This window comes from Mauremys mutica, chromosome 20 (genome assembly GCF_020497125.1).
Source record: "Mauremys mutica isolate MM-2020 ecotype Southern chromosome 20, ASM2049712v1, whole genome shotgun sequence".
NCBI lineage: Eukaryota > Metazoa > Chordata > Testudines > Geoemydidae > Mauremys > Mauremys mutica.
The window spans coordinates 16,542,598-16,556,586 of record NC_059091.1 but is presented as its reverse complement, the minus strand read 5'-3'; the positions used below and the strand labels follow the sequence as shown (position 1 = coordinate 16,556,586).

At 45.7% G+C, this 13,989-nt stretch overlaps 1 protein-coding gene across 8 annotated transcripts in view; it reads right to left on the bottom strand.

Moving 5' to 3' along the window:
* BRD4 (bromodomain containing 4) overlaps positions 1-13,989 on the bottom strand; it is a 207,028-nt gene that overhangs the window by 60,651 nt on the left and 132,388 nt on the right. For 6 of the 8 annotated variants that reach the window (XM_044995162.1, XM_044995167.1, XM_044995164.1 and 3 more), the window contains 4 exons: positions 8,771-9,045; positions 7,091-7,456; positions 5,688-5,768; positions 4,460-4,588 (listed from right to left, as the gene is read on the bottom strand). In XM_044995162.1, the coding sequence (XP_044851097.1) occupies positions 4,460-4,588; positions 5,688-5,768; positions 7,091-7,456; positions 8,771-9,045 (851 nt within the window). The remainder of the gene's footprint in view (positions 1-4,459; positions 4,589-5,687; positions 5,769-7,090; positions 7,457-8,770; positions 9,046-13,989) is intronic. The other 2 variants (XM_044995168.1, XM_044995169.1) reach the window with 1 other exon arrangement.

The window sequence follows — 13,989 nt, the reverse complement described above, 5'->3', positions numbered from 1 at the left end:
TCCAGCTGCTCAGAATACGAATGTAAACAGACTTTTTCATGGAATACTGAAGTTTCCATATTGAGCGAAACACTTCCCTTCTGTAAGCTACACTGCTATTTTAAAAAGCCCTACAGGCTGCAGAAGTGAGTGGAGAGCTGCACATTTTAATGAAAGGCTCTGACGCAAAGGATTTCTGAATTCTGATAAAGGATTACTGTGACGGCAACACAGAGTACTAAGTACGAGAAAGTTATTTATAAAGCTATTTGCTTCTGAGGCTGTATAAGATGGGAAACAAAACAAGTTTTCACTCCAGTTAAAGGGTGGTAAACAAAGTACACGGTTATAGAGACCAAGGAGAGATTACTCACATTGTGCGGTAACTACAGTTCTTCAAGGTATTTCCCCACCACCACCACCCCTATGGGTGCTCAACTTCAGATGCCTCCCATGAGGTTTGGATCAGAGAGTTTCAGCAGCAGTGCCCATTTGTCCCACACAAGCGCTCCTGATGGCCTCATGCCCTATACTGAGATATAGAGCTGCGCGGGCAAACTACCCCCAGTTCCTTTTCCACTGTGATTTCTGCACGACAAAACTCTGAACCAAAGGGAAAGGAGGGTGTGTAGTGGGGCACCCACAGAGACACATCTCGAAGAAGTGCAGTTACTGCACAAGGTGAGTAACCTCTCCTTCTTCGAGTAACGTCCCTATGGGTGCTCCATTTCAGGTGACTCCCGAGCAGCATCCCTGGAAGCAGGAAGGAGCTTTGGATTTGAGACCAACACTGAAGTTATAAATGCAATGTTAAATACAGCATCTGATCTGGCAGCATGAATCAAAGCTTAGTGTTTGGAGGCCAGGTTGTCACTGTTCAGATTTCAGCCACCGTAATATCCTTCAGCAGTGCTATAGAAGCATGCTGAGATCATGTAGAATGGGCTAGGCACTTCAGAAGGAGGTGTTTTGAGTGGAGATTGTGGATCCTCTGGATCTGTCTATAAACAGTCTGGAAGACTTTCAAAATGGTTTGGTTCTGTCCAGATAGAAGGCTAATGCTCTTCTGACATCCAAAGTGTGGAGGAAAAAATCTTCAGTGGTATGGTGTGGTTTTGGGAAGAAGACTGGAAGATGAATATCCAGGAATATTAATGGTTAATACAGAATTCAAAATATACCTTTGGTAGAAGGCTATGATGTGATCATAACGAAACTCTCCCTCAAGAATACTGTAAAGGGAGGTCTGGGATTATAGCCCCCTTTCCCCAACTCTTTTGGAAGAAGTGACAGCCACCAAGAAAGCAGTTTTCATGGCCTGGTGAAGATGAGAACAGGCAGCCACTGGCTCAAAGGGGACAATTAGACCAAGTTTAGTTTAGGGGTGAGCTCTATTCAGTGGAAAAGGTTCAACCTCTTAATGAATTTTGCTGTCCTGGAGTGAGCAAGCACTGAGAATCCCTCAACACAGCAATGAAAGGGTATTATGGCTGCCATATGAACTTTACTGAACTCATGGAGAGTCCTGACTTTTTCAATTCTAACAGGTAGTCAAGGACAGCGAAGAGGAAAGAGTGAACACGTGAAAATTGCTGCCCAGTACAACAGTGACAAAATCTCTTACCTTTTTGAAGGTATACCTGTTATACCTCTGGAGAATAGGAAGATGCTATCCCCAAGAACCACCAAGGAACCAAGCTCTGAGATGAAGAATTCCCAGGTTGGGATGAAGAGTCCAACTGGAATCCTGAGACAGCAAGTGGGGAGATGCCAGACAACAAAGACGAATCAGCTAAGGGTACCACTCTTGACTTGGTCACTATGGGATAACTCTGTCAGGATGGTGCTGGGTTTGTCTTCTCTGATCTTGTTCAACACTCTCAAGATCAAAGCTGTGGGAGGATATGCATGGAGAAGGGGCCTTTTGTCCAAGGAATGAAGAAAGGAGTCTGCCCTCCTCTTGAGCAGAATTTCTTGTACTTCCTGTTGGTGGTGGCAGTAAACAAAGCCACCTCTGGAAACTCCAGGGTCAGAAAAATGCAATTGCAGCTCCATAGGTCCAGCTCTCAATTGTTATCTAGGGAGAAGTGACAGCTGAGATTGTCAGCCATGGTGTTTTATATACCTGGAAGGTGAGACTGAAATAAGGACGTGATTGGTTATTACATCAGTTCTATAGCTTTATTGCTTCAGCATGGGAGAGGCGGGGGCAGGGGGGAAATCCTGCACCCCTTTCCTTCTGACAATTGATGTAGAACATGCAAGCTATGCTGTCCGTCATGACTGTAATGGATTTGCCTTTGATTAATGGAATGAAATAGCTACAGGCATTCTTGACTGCCCTCAGCTCCAAGAGGCTGATGTGTAGAAGAGACACTTGGGCAGACAATCTGCCCTGAATGGTGAGCATCCCCAAGTGTGCCCCTGCACCCCACCATGGATGCATCTAATGTTACGGTCACATGAAGCTGGATGAAAGGAACACCTGCACAAACACTGGATGGGTCCTTCCACCAACTGAGTAAGTCCAGTACTCAGTGAGGAAAAGATGCTAGACTGTGCTTCGTCAGGCTATAGATTATCCTCAGCCATCCCTGGACACAGCAAAGATGTAACCTGGCATGTTATGTTACAAAGGTACAAGCTGCATGTGTTCTGGCAGTTGGAAGCAACGGTCTTCCCAGTGGTCACCATGAGAAAGGCATGAGGCTCTTGAAAACCGTTAATTGGTGGCCCAAAGATTCTAGTATAGCCACTGAGGAGAGCCATTAAGCACAGAAGATGGCATCCAATGCTGCTCAGACCAATGAAAAGGGACATAGATTTGTCTTGCCCCTAGATCCTCTTTCCATAAAGGTGTCAGGAAAGATGTCCCTATGCTGACAGGTCCTTGCACAAAGATTTGGGAATCTGAAGAGAGGTCCTCATTGTCTACAGGATGAGCTCAGCCTAGCTCAGAAAGTACTGGAGAAGCAGGTGGCACCAGAGAAAGATCTAATCCTGGTGACCCGGCTGATATCAGTATCAACAGGCAGTCCCCATTGAAAGGGGAGACTTCGGCTCTTCTGAGACAAACAAGTCTCTTGAATACCTAAATTCTTGTGGTATCAGGTGGATTTGTACTGAGAATGAGGGATGTTCCACAATCTGTACCAGGCTGAGACCTGCTTTGATGGGTTCCGTCTAGCAGAAGTCATTGGTACCAAAGATGACGACTTCTTTGGACACACCAAGGGACCCTGGATCACATGTCTAGAAACCAAAGGCAGCACAGGTGGCCTGTCGGTACAGCGCTTCTGGAAGCAGAGAATTTATTGTCTCTCCTCGTGCGTTCATGTTTAGGCGGTACTGAGTATAGCTTTGATACCAAGGTATGGTTGTTACTGTGGCTCTCTGAAGGGCTCTGAGTCTTAGAAGACTTCCCAGTATTACAGGAGCCTGGAGCCTCAGCAGTATCCAGTCTGGGACCTGAGGTCTCTGACACAGTCAATTTCTAAAGACACTGAGGCTTTTTTGAAATAGTCTCTTCATGGGGAGAACTAGAACTCCTCTTTTTAAGAGACTATTTGGTACCCTCCAACATCTTTCCCTGAGAAGGTGGGGGGAAATCTGGTGCAGAAGCTGATGAAGTACTACGCTCACTCAAAGGCTGATGTACAGGGGAGTACCATGGCCTGGATCCAAAGATGGAAGTGCTCCATCATAGAGGAGCTTGAATTTAATCTCCTGTTTTTTTCTAGCTTTGATCTTAAAGGTTAAATAGGTATTGTACTTTTGAGGGATATGACTGTACCTCAAACAGTAATTGTACTGGCAATGTCCAGCACTGAGTAGGACAGATTCCTGAGACATGTACTTGAATCCCAGAGATCCTGGCATACTCTGGCGACAAGGCAAAAACCCCCACAAGGAACCCCTCAGGCGGGGAGAAGGAGAAGCACTGAAAAAAGCTCGCACAAATGAAGCAAAGAAATTATAAAATACAACTTGTAGAAGTGAATAATTACACTAAATTAAAAAATAGATGATCCTAAAGCAACTTTAGGGCAACGCTAGAAGCAGGCATGCTAGATGCTCTCTAAGGCTGAGGGAGGTTTGCCACACAGCTCTACTCATAGTTGGGACAGGAAACGAGGATGTCTGGAGCTCATGCATGGGCTTAACAGGCACTGCTACTGAAAACCTCCAAAGATGCAAGGGGTGCATGCACACCTGAAGTGGAGTGCCTATAGGGACACTACTCAAAGAAGAAAAAAAGTTACCAGTTGTCTGTTCAAGCTGGTATAGCAACTACAGTTCATGCTAATACTCCAATGTGGAAGATTTGTTTTTGAAAATTTAGTGTACCATTCTGTTATATTTCTGTACTTCAATTTATTTTACTTTTATGTTTAGGGAGTAGGTTATGCTAGACCATTATGAAAAAGTTTCAGGTATGAGTTCAAAACAGAAAAGCACTCTAACAAAGCAGTTTCTTTACCTGCAGTTTCCGTGCCATAGCTACCACCTCATGATCAGCAGGGTTGTATTTGTAACAATTGGAAAACATCAATCGGACATCTGCTGCAAATTCCTGAGCATCTCTGTATTCCCGGTTCTCCAGTTTAGACTAGAAGGGAAAACAAAACTCCACTATCAACAGAGCAAGCAAAAGAAGTTACTGAATGGACAAGAAATATCTTGGATCTATGGCATCCATTGAGTTCTGGGCTTCCACTTAATCTCCATCTATATCTAACCTTTGCCAAATGGAGCACTGCTTTGGAAACTTGCCAGAAACCTGAGATCTGCATTTGATTTACATAAAATGGAGATGATTACAGCCATCCTGAACTATAACATGGAGGTGCATCCAAAAGACGACTACAGAAATAGCATACAACGCAGCTAGACTGCTGAGACCAAAACGGAACATTGCATGCTGGAGCTGGTATTCCTTCATAGACCATCCCTCCATAATAACGGGCAGCTGCAAGCTACATGGGAGAACATGACAGCCCACATTTGGCAGACACTTTCACTGACTACCAATTCAAAGGACAGTATGAAGGAACTAATTCACTAGATTACTGGTCCCCATGCCCATGAACCTCATTACCAATCACAGTGCAGGGTTCTGTTTGAACAACAATGCGCTAAAACTTCACACACACATCTGAAATTATTTTTTTAAACAAACAAGTTTTTAATCTTTGTATCACTTTCTTATAAGATAAATCCCAAACTGTCAGTAGCAGTTAAAGACATCCCGCAAGTGGGGTCAGTCCAGCATAGCAGTGACAGTTTGAGGAATTAGAAATTGGGACCACAGGATAGTCCCTCCTTCAGGTCAGCAGAAACTTGGAAGCATTCAAGAAGGCAACATGCTTGGCATTTTTCTGTCAGACACAGGGAACCACATCCAACTGGCTCTGGCAACGCAGGATTTTTGAGAGTAGTGTGGGAACAAATCCCCCAAGGATCTAAGGATGAATCTTATCCCCACCCCCGGGGAAGAGATAGAGCTTGATTAAAGAAACAGGGCAGTTGAACTGTGCAGGCTTAGTCAGTCCAGAGTGAGACTGTCTGGCATTACAAAAACACAAGCCTTAAAATAAACTCCCTGCACAGCAACCTCATTTTATTATGAAGTGAATGTAGTGGTGTGAAGCCCTGATGTGTGCAGATCTCAATTTATCGACAGTTGTCCACACCATCTCATTATATACCTCAATTTTTGTCTGAAGGAGCCAGAGGTGAGGATAGTTCTGTCTCCATGGCTCATTCAATCCTTTGCCTCTCTGCTGTGCCTGCCAACAACAAGGCCAAAAGTGATGGTGTTTTTTTGAGAGGTGGACACCTGACCATCAGCAACAGGAACAAGACCCACCAATGCATTTCATATAAACATAAAACAGTTGTCATGGGCAATTATTTTTGCTCACAACCAACTTGAACTAAATTTCAATCAGTGACCTGAAATAAAGAACTTTGTTATCCCATTACCAATGCTTCAGCCATCCAGATCCTCTCTGTACTTGTGTTTTTTCAGAATTTCCTAGCTGTGGGGTGTGTGGTTTTTTTGTGTGTTAGATTTGGAGAATACTACAGAATGCTCAAAGTTATTATGCATATTCAGAAAAAGGGGCGATGGTACCAGCTCAATTTTCAGCACAGTTTTTGATTATTCAGTTGAAGGAAAAACTATATTCCTTCATTCACTTCATACTGGAAAAGTTCCTAGTGTAATCTCAATATGGGGGTGGGGGAGAGAGAAATTTGTCTCTTTCTTCTGCTTAAAGTATTTTAAAAAAGAAACCCGAGTTGTGAGAATATTAGGGCTCAGAGTTAAATTGATACAACCAAAGAATTCTGCAGTTTAAAGCTATGTCCATGATGAGATTATAAAATTACAGTGCTCCAAACAATGAATTGACATTTTCAGCAGAGATATGGACTGCTTTGCAATTACTTCTCTTGGATAAGTAACTCTCAAATGCTCCATGAGAGGGAGTTAGCTGTGTCCTCACAGCAGAAGGCTTCGATTTAGATGCTCTGGAAACATGGTCCTTTACATTAAGCAGAACATTTCCTTTAAAGGTGAATAGCCAATGTGGTGGTGGTTTTTGTTTTTTTTTGTTTTTTTAAAGAAAATTCCCCTACTACAGCAATCTGTACTGACTGATTGAGCCCATTATCTTGGCTAAGCGTATTCAGTGTAGGCTGCCATAGTAGAGGACATTTACTTTTAAAAAATGCATAGGCAATTTTTTGTTTGTTTGTTCTGAAGACTCATTCTGGAAAGGACTGTCTTCTTTTCAGGACCTGTCACTTAAAGAGTAGCACACTATGGACAGATGAGAGTCTCCACCAACCAGAATTCTCAGGTTACACAGAATGAATGGTTAATTGCTTTCAGACAGAGTCCCAGAGAAGAATCCTCTTTTTTGTAACACACATTTTTGGTGGATATCTACAACACACCATGTTAAGCATGCAGCTGCACACGTACGCCCATATACATGAATTGGCATGTAAAACAGACTGCATTTCCCCAGGGAAGTTATTCCTCCTGCACAGTCAATTTTTTTATTTTATTTTATTTTTTTTGGCTATGTGAAACTGAGCTTACTTTGATTGTGCTCAGATCCATGGGATGTTTAATGATATCACAATAATCATGCAGTCCCAGTGCTTCCACGTCCACAGGTTTGTAGAAGGGCCATGCGTAGGCAGCATGCTTCTTGGCAAACATCTCTTTGATGATGCCACTGCAATACTTTAACTGCTCAGACACTTTGTTACTGTTACTCTTTTCTACCACATGCTGCTGAGAGTCCGGAACATCCTTCTTTGGAGGTTTCACTGGCCGGCTGCTTTCCCTTCGTGGACCCATCTTGGCAGACTTGGGTTCAGTGGGCAGCGAGGAGGATTCGTGAATTGCATCTATTGTTGTTGGCGTTGTGGTGTCTGCTTTCCTCTTCACTCCTTTTTTTGTCTGTAAAACAACAAATACAACAGCATTATAATATTTTATTTAGTCTTGTGCTCTTTTGTTACTATTGTATTCACAGGATCCACCTCTGATTGTATATTAAAGTCTAACCACTAAGTACTCAGGTGAGATGGGACTAAAAAGTTAAAAAGCTTTCTATAAATATGCATGCTGGAAGCAGTTTGTACTGAGCCCTCTAGAAAATGCGTAACTACAAATTATCTTTATTATATTAGCAAAGGTCAAGAGGATGGTTAAATGAGTATTCAAAATCTTTTACTTAAGAACCATGTTAGGGTCAAGTAAACCTCTTAGGATTCATTTCTACAGCTTGTGCAGTGTTTACAGAAGTCCAGATCTTGGATTATTTTGGCTGAGTTGCTGGATGGGATTTTCAGAAGTACCTAAGGCAATCAGCTGACCAACTCCCACTGAAGGGTCATATAACTTGGGTACCTAATTCTGCCAAGAACTTTTGTAAATGGCACTTGACAGCCACAGAAGTGCCATGTTTCAGGAGAAAGGAAATGGCAATCTTACTGATGCAATGATATAAAAGGCATTGCTCAAAATAAGAAATATTAGTTAGCAGGATCTGATCTGCTGAAGATGTATGCCAAAATTTTCAAAAGTAACTAGTGATTCAGGTACTCAACTTGAGACACGATAAAGGAGCCTGATTTTAATGGGTAGGAACTTGGCTCTTTTTGAATAATAAATTTAAAGAACATTATGTTGCGCATCCAAAAACTAAGGCACCCAAAATTACTAGTCACTTTTGGATAGCTTAGTCACAGTGAGACAGCTTTTCAAGCCAGATGGCTCTCTTTTCCTTGAAAAGCCTCAAAAAAACACTATTAACTCCAGTACACAAGGCTGCTGGCTATATGTTTAGTAGAAATTCTGGTGAGCAAATACAGTTCTACTCAATAAGGACAATTGAGGCAGGGTCTTAGTGGTTAGAGAAGAGGACTGGGAATCAGAACTCCTGGACCCTAATCATCATTCTATGATTCTGCCCTTGACCTGCAGTATGACCTTGGACAAGTAACTCAGGTGGAATTTTCAAAGGCAAATGAGAAGTTAGGAACCTAACTCTCCTAAGTGCTCTTGAAAATCCCACCCTTCACTTCTGTGTGCCTCAGTCCCATCCCTCCAATCAGTAAAAATCTGTAAAGCAATTTTAAACCCTAAGATGAAAGGGACTTCACAGTGAATGTTTTAAAATAGTCATCCAATAAAATCTTTTCTCTTCTAGAGAGGAAATTGAACACAAAGAATCCTGACTCACTAACTCCACAGAGTCCTTTTACTCACCTTCACAGGCTGTGCAGCTGTTGGGATAACAGGTGGGTGTGCCTGAATGGGCTGGGGAGCAGGGGTTGGGGGGACAGAAGGTGGGGGAGGAGGTGCAGGTGGTTGAGGAGGCACCACTGTCATTACTGGCGGCTGGACAATAAGGTCAGGGGTCACAGAAGGAAAGGAATGAGTTGTTTGCACAGACTGAAGATTCTGTTGTGAGGCCTGCGTCTGAGCTGGGGATGATGCTTGAGTTACATTTTGTACCGTAGATGCTCCTGGCTTGGGTGTAACTGTCAAAAAATGAAGGAATAAAGAAGGGCCACTCTTAATGCTTCAAACGTACTCATTTTGATCAGGCAACAAATGCACATTTCATAATGGTCATTATTATTTTTTAAATAGTGGTGCTTGGGTAACAATGCTTTAGCGCATCCCTCCCCGGATAATCAAATTCAGGACAGGTACTAATCAAATTTTTCATGGTCCATTTTAAGTAGAATCAGGTCCAAAGACACACTGCCCTCAAAGGGCTCCCTATCAGAGCCTGGAGAGAAAGGGTGAGAGTCTATTCTCCTTTCCCTGCCTGCTTATCTTTTTCTGGCCATTCGCATGGCTACACTTCACAGTTACCAGGCTTGTGGTACTGCACTGGGCAGAACTTCCTTCAGAAGCAGTCAATACCCATTAATTAACAGCGGCAGTTGCTATTCAGTGGCAATAAGCAGTCACATCAACACATCTGCAACAGTCTCAGAGAAAGATCATCAGTCTGCCAGATAGCAGGAACTCCCATGAGGCAACTTTTAAAGTGAAATGCAACAAGAACCTCAGATACCTGTGCAAAGGCCAGATACCTGTGAACATAGGGTTTCCACATTAAAAGATGGGAAAGGCATTCTGAAAGTCATGCCCCTAAGTAATTGAGGAATTCCACCATACTTGGTGGCACCTTAAAGACTAACAGATTTATTTGGGCATAAGCTTTTGTGGGTAAAAAACCCACTTCTTCTGGGTTTCTTACCCACGAAAGCTTATGCCCAAATAAATCTGTTAGTCTTTACGGTGCCACTGGACTCCTTGTTGTTTTTGTGGGTACAGACTAACACAGCTACCCCTCTGATACTTGGTACCATACTTGGTGTTAACCAGAAGCACTGCCTCTTTCTGATAGTGTTTGCAGGGTGAGGTTTGCCAGCACAGTAATCTCATGCTAGGAGGCAGTACTTCTGAGAAAGACATCCACCCATTGCAGGCCAGCAGGCGTTACAAGAGTACCCTCCTAGCAGACATCAGATATATTTCATTGTGTCTGTTAGCAACAGTTCTATTTTTATATATGCAAATTCCAGGAAAAGGAGCACCTATCATTCTAGACAGGGACTTCCTGACATTTTAACTTACATACTATTTGGAACATCCATTCCCAATCACTAACAAAACCTAATCATGAGCAAAAAATGATTTTGATTTTTGGCTTGCAGAAGTTCTAACTAGGATAGCAACCTGAAATTAAGAGATCACAGTGCAGGCCAGCAAAGACAGTAGAACCTCAGAGTTCTGAGCACACTAGTCACCCACACACCCCATTTGAAACTGGAAGCACGCAATCAGGCAGTAGCAGAGACCAAAAACAAAGGCAAATACAGTAAAGCACTGTGTTAAATGTAAACTACCAAAAAAGGGAAAGTTTAAAAAAAGATTTGACAAAGGTAAGTGAACTGTTTCTCTGCTTCTTTCTTTTCAATTAAGATGGTTAAAAACAGCATTTTTCTTCTGCATAATAAAGTTTCAAAGCTGTATTAACTCAATGTTCAGTTATAAACTTCTGAAAGAAAAAACGGTTACTTACCTTTGTAACTGTTGTTCTTCGAGATGTGTTGCTCATATCCATTCCAGTTAGGTGTGCGCGCGCCGCGTGCACGTTCGTCGGAAGATTTTTACCCTAGGAACCCTCAGTGGGTCGGCTGAGCACCCCCTGGAGTGGCGCCATAATGGCACCGGATATATACCTCAGCCGACCCACCCGACCCTCAGTTCCTTCTTGCCGGCTACTCCGACAGTGGGGAAGGAGGGTGGGTGTGGAATGGATATGAGCAACACATCTCGAAGAACAACAGTTACAAAGGTAAGTAACCATTTTTTCTTCTTCGAGTGCTTGCTCATATCCATTCCAGTTAGATGATTCCCAAGCCTTACCTAGGCGGTGGGGTCGGAGAGAGATGTGGCGGAATGTAGGACCGCGGAGCCAAAGGCTGCGTCATCTCTAGATTGCTGGACCAGAGCATAGTGAGAGGCGAAGGTATGAACCGATGACCAGGTTGCCGCACGACATATTTCTTGTATTGGAACGTGCGCCAGAAAGGCGGCGGATGAAGCCTGCGCTCTGGTAGAGTGGGCGGTGAGATGGCCCAAGGGAACATAAGCTAAGTCATAGCAGGTGCGTATGCACGCTGTCAGCCACGAGGAGATCCGTTGCGATGAAACAGGAAAACCTCGCATCCGGTTGGCAACTGCAACGAACAGTTGAGGGGATTTGCGGAACGGTCTTGTCCGATCTATATAGAAAGCAAGCGCCCTACGAACATCGAGAGAGTGAAGCTGTTGCTCGCATGAGGATGCATGCGGCTTTGGAAAGAAAACCGGAAGGAAGATGTCTTGATTGTTGTGGAAAGCTGATACCACTTTCGGGAGGAACGCTGGATGCGGACGCAGCTGTACCTTGTACTTATGAAAGACAGTATAGGGCGGGCCCACCATGAGCGCTTGGAGCTCAGAGACCCGCCTAGCCGATGTGATGGCTACCAAAAAGACCGTCTTCCAGGACAAGTACAGCAGCGAGCAGGTGGCCAACGGCTCAAAGGGTGGAGACATGAGCCTGTTGAGGACCAGGTTTAGGTCCCAGGTAGGAGTCGGGTGACGTACTTGAGGGTAGAGACGCTCAAGGCCCTTTCGGAATCTAGCAGTCAATGGATGAGAGAAAACCGTATGTCCACCCTCTCCTGGGTGGAAAGCAGATATGGCCGCTAAGTGTACCTTTAGAGAGGATAATACTAGGCCTTGCTGTTTCAGGGACCAGAGGTAGTCGAGGACAACCGGGATAGGGAGCTCCGAGGGGCCAGCGTTGCACGCCTGAGCCCAGCAAGCAAAGCGCTTCTATTTGGCTAGGTAGGTAGAGCGAGTGGAAGGCTTTCTGCTGCTCAACAAGACATGCTGCACAGGAGCAGAGCAGCGCAATTCCGACTCGTCTAGCCACGCAGGAGCCACGCCGTGAGGTGGAGGGCCATCAGGTCTGGGTGACGGAGAGTGCCGTGATCTTGGGTTATAAGATCCGGGTGAAGCGGCAGAGGAATTGGGCTGGCTACAGAGAAATGGAGCAGTGTGGTGTACCAGTGCTGCCTGGGCCACGCTGGCGCAATCAAGATGAGATGTGCTCTGTCTTGTCGGAGCTTCAGCAGGACTCTGTGGATTAGGGGGAACGGGGGAAATGCGTAGAGTAGATGATGATTCCATGGAAGGAGAAAAGCGTCCGACAGGGACCCCGGTGACAGGCCTTGAAATGAGCAAAAGTCCTGGCATTTCCGGTTTGCTCGAGATGCGAACAGGTCTTTCTGGGGAAATCCCCACTGTTGGAAAATTACATGAGCGATGTCCGGTCTCAGCGACCACTTGTGGGAGAGAAAGGATCTGCTCAGGCGATCTGCTAAGGTGTTCTTCACGCCTGGGAGGAAAAACGCCACTAGATCTATCGAGTGGGCTATACAGACTTCCCACAGTTGTATTGTCTCGTAGCTGAGTGGGGAAGAGCGAGTTCCCCCCTGCTTGTTGATATAATACATGGCCATTGTGCTGTCCGTGAAGACTGAGACACAACGGCCGCTGAGTTGATTTTGGAACGTCTGGCACGCGAGGCGCACTGCGCGTAGCTCCCTGACGTTGATGTGCAGCTTCAACTCCTGCAATGACCAGAGGCCCTGCGTATGAAGGTGGCCGAGGTGAGCTCCCCATCCGAGGGACGAGGCATCCGTCGTCAGTGAAAGTGAAGGCTAAGGAGGATGGAATGGGACCCCTGCACACACTTGGGATGGGTTCAGCCACCAGTCCAGAGAGCGAAGGGTGCTCGTTGGAACGGTGAGCAGGGTGTCTAGAGGGTCCCTGTGCGGGCGATACACCGAGTTGAGCCACATCTGGAGGGGGCGAAGGCGGAGCCTGGCGTGTTTGGTTACAGAAGTGCAAGCCGCCATGTGACCCAAGAGGCGGAGGCAAGTACGGGTCGGGGTCATGCGGGAGGTCTGAAGCCCTTGAACGATCTGTGTGAGGGCCTGGAATCGAAGCTAAGGAAGGAAGGCCCTGGCTAGAGAAGAGTCCAGGGTCACTCCGATGAAGTCCAGCCTCTGGGTGGGCATTAAGATGGACTTCTCTGCATTGAGTACCAGGCCCAGTCGCACAAACAAGTCTTTGATCACTGTCACATGCTGCTGCACCTGGGTCCCCGAATCCCCCCTGATGAGCCAGTCGTCTAGGTAGGGAAAAACGCGGATGCCGCGCCGACGGAGGTGGGCGGTGACTACGGCCATGCACTTTGTAAACACCCTTGGGGCTGTGGATAGGCCGAAAGGGAGGACCGCAAACTGGAAGAGAAGGTGATTGAGTGTAAATCGCAGAAAGCGCCTGTGCGGTGGAAAGATGGCGATGTGGAAATAAGCGTCCTTCATATCGAGGGCGGCATACCAGTCTCCAGGATCCAAGGTAGGAATGATGGTCCCTAAGGAGACCATATGGAACTTCAACTTTAGCGTGTATTTGTTGAGGTCTCGCAGATCTAGGATGGGCCGGAGGCCCCCTTTGGACTTGGGGAATCAAGAAATAACGGGAATAAAACCCCTTGCCTCTTTCCCTGGAACCTCCTCTATCGCTCCGATGGTGAGGAGCGTCTGCACTTCTTGTAAGAGGAGTTGCTCGTGAGAGGGGTCCCTGAAGAGGGACCGGGAAGGAGGGTGGGAAGGTGAGGGTGAAACGAATCGGAGGTGATATCCACGTTCCACTGTGCGGAGGACCCAGGCATCGGAGGTCAGCCGGGACCACGCCGGGAGGAAGTAGGAAAGGCGGTTGGAAAAAGGAGGGAAAGGATCCTGAGTAAGAGCTGGTAGGCCGTCCCCGGGCGCATCTTCAAAACGACGATTTTGGCCCCGCCGGTGGCTTGGAATGGGCGCGACCCTGGGATGGTTGCGGACCAG